Raw genomic sequence first — 2567 nt, forward strand, 5'->3', positions numbered from 1 at the left:
CAAGCAACTTAGCATAACCGTTCTACTAAGTGGGTCGGATCTGGAAGTGCCAATGACTCGATGTACATGTTTTTGGCGGCCGAGCATGTTTTGGGGCCTTTGGCGCTGCAATCTCTCGATCGATGAAGTCTTCCTTAATTATTGTCAGCCATAGGTTGTGAGAGAGAGAATGAGAGATGGATAAGTACCACGTGACGAGAAAAATGATTCCATACAGTGGCAGCCGTCTGCATTTGCATGTGGTTACTTGGACACATGAGATGTTTGCTGTCATGCAAGGCCATACATATCTTTGGAGGCTTTGTTTGAACAAATACAGAGGATGTGCATAAATGGCTACGTAGTGCCCACTACACTGTATCTCTTCTCGTGTATGACACGATGGACTACGATGGCCTTGTGTGCAAAACGTACGGGCTACAGATCATCCATACCTTTTTGATCGAAAAATACTTGGAACATGAGAGCATACGTACATGCTAGTGCCTAGTGGATACGATCTGTCACCGTCAGATTTTACTGTCTCTCGCGGCACCATTCAGTTTTTCAGTCCTTGTTGTACGTTGTCCTGCTGCGTTGTCGCCGCTAGTCCTGTTCTCGGTAACCTGCAGGTGACGGCAAGTGATATCCTTTCACGATAGTCCTTGGCGCCTGGCAGGACCTGAATCCACGCACGTATCTTTCAGGATCCAGATCCACCCGAACCCGTCGCCTCGTCAGTTAACTAATTCCAAGGCAAACCTTGCACAAGTGGGGGGATGCATTTCATACATTTGCTTACAAAGCTCACAGTATAGATCGATCGTACTCGTAATTTCTTTACCTATCTGTCGTCTTGCGGTGCTATAATGCTATAGGTTTTGGCTTAGAAATAGCGCGAGTTATCCAAGAAATCGGCTTCGGCCAGCTGGAGCATGAATTCCATGTCCCCAATCGGGGAGTTGGCGGTGGAGGAGGTAAGCTCGACGTCGGGCACATTCTTGGCTCCGCTAACATGGCACTCCGTCCACTCTGGAAAGTCATTGCTCGCTGCGTGGGCGACGACCGCCGGTTCTGGCTTATTGGAGGGGAACGACAACGGAGCTGGCTCCAGCAGCCCCTGCGGCGCCGGCGCCCCCTCCTCGGTACCGTTGAACCCCACGGCGCACACGGAGCTCTGCTCCTGCCCTTGCCCTGCAGGCTGCGTCTGCCAGATCTCCGCGAGCCGGGGACTCTGGATGGTGCTGCAGTGCGTGGCCTGCGCGCACGTGTGGTTCCCGTGGTACACGACGTCGAAGAGCAGCGGGTCGCCGTCGGTACGCTGCACCTGCTTGCTCGCGGAGCAGCTCTGCGTGTGCCGGTGCGTGCACCGGAAGTAGGCTCTGCACGTAGGTGATCAGGTTTCAGTTTCAGCAACGATATCGATCCATTGATGAATGAAAAGAACGTGGCCTAGCTAGAGACTCTAGGTGGGTTTGGCACCTTGGGTACTTGGCGCCGAGGATGTCCTTCTGGCCGTACTTCCTCCAGCTGAAGCGGTCCTCGAGGGGGGTGACATCCTGCACGGAGTTCACCCTCACCTGCGTGCTCCACCGGGGAAGCGTCTTCCTGCATTTTTTGTTTTGTTTTAGCAACCACAAGCTCGATAAAAAACCAGGAGTTCCTCAACAGCCATGGATCGAGTGCTGTCCCTCCGTTCCAAAATAAGTGACGTGTTATTACACCGTACCTCTTCTTGGACTGCCCACCTGCATTAGCAGCGCGGCACCGGGAGACGTCGGCAGCATGGTCGTCCAAGCCACCGCCGCTGCGGGGGCTCCCATCGGCGGACGGCGGCGACTCAGGCGCCCCGGTGACGACGCAGCATGACATGGCGATGCGGATGGACCTGTCGACGGACGAGCGCATGCTGGACACCAGCGCCCGGCACCGCTCCCCTCCGTCGTCAGCTGGGCCGCCCATGTGCGCCTCCAGCTGCCTCACCGTGTCCAGCACCCGCGCCAGCTCCGCGGCCAGGGCGCACCTCTCGGCGTACCTGTCCGACGACGACGACGACGAGCCCCCCTCCATTAATTTGATCAGTAATCACTTGCACTTGCACGTCGATCGTCTTTAGCTCACTCAGCCCGCCGTTGATCGGTGCTGCCGTTCATGCGACACGGGGTCTGTGTATTGACTGACGATTTCTGCGTGGCAGGGCGGGCGGATGGGAGGCGCTTTTATAGAGCTGGTGGCCGGGTGGCCAGGGAGGGAAAAGCGAGCATTGCGGCGTCACTGGCTGTCGCCCGCTATCCCGGTTGGAAGAGTAAGAAGTTTGACTGGACTTAGAAGAAGAAAGGGATTCTTGTACTGCGAAAATGTTAAAAAAGACTTGTGTGTAATATTCAAACGCTTAGACCGGTCTTTAGTCGTGGAACTGGGCACTAGCGATGCTGAGTGCTGCTTGCTTGTTTAGACTAGGTGGCACGCCCTTTGACCGATTCCACGGTCCATTCCTCGCTCTTCTGGTGTTAGTGCTTGCTCGGTTACACTGTCTGCGACTACATGCTAATTGAGGACAGCCGACTCACGGGCGGGCTGACCGTGGG

General features: G+C 55.4%; 1 protein-coding gene across 1 annotated transcript; it reads right to left on the bottom strand.

Moving 5' to 3' along the window:
• Positions 1 to 263: 263 nt before the first annotated feature.
• Positions 264 to 2276, bottom strand: LOC100841626 (probable WRKY transcription factor 53). The gene is made up of 3 exons (XM_003566901.3): positions 1709 to 2276; positions 1462 to 1587; positions 264 to 1361 (listed from the first exon to the last, which is right to left on the bottom strand). The coding sequence occupies exons 1-3, from the start codon at positions 2047 to 2049 to the stop codon at positions 866 to 868; spliced, it is 963 nt and encodes a 320-aa protein (XP_003566949.1). The 5' UTR covers positions 2050 to 2276; the 3' UTR covers positions 264 to 865.
• Between the last annotated feature and the right edge of the window lie 291 nt (positions 2277 to 2567).

Source organism: Brachypodium distachyon, chromosome 2 (assembly GCF_000005505.3).
Source record: "Brachypodium distachyon strain Bd21 chromosome 2, Brachypodium_distachyon_v3.0, whole genome shotgun sequence".
In the NCBI taxonomy this organism is placed as follows: Eukaryota; Viridiplantae; Streptophyta; class Magnoliopsida; order Poales; family Poaceae; genus Brachypodium; species Brachypodium distachyon.

What these genes read in the sequence shown, in the direction of transcription:
- LOC100841626 (XM_003566901.3), bottom strand. Translation starts at nt 2,049, where the DNA reads ATGGAGGGGGGCTCGTCGTCGTCGTCGTCGGACAGGTACGCCGAGAGG. An exon ending in GGTGGGCAGTCCAAGAAGAG is followed by an intron (nt 1,588 to 1,708) that starts GTACGGTGTAAT and finishes CAAAAAATGCAG; the next exon opens with GAAGACGCTTCCCCGGTGGA. An exon ending in CTCGGCGCCAAGTACCCAAG is followed by an intron (nt 1,362 to 1,461) that starts GTGCCAAACCCA and finishes ACCTACGTGCAG; the next exon opens with AGCCTACTTCCGGTGCACGC.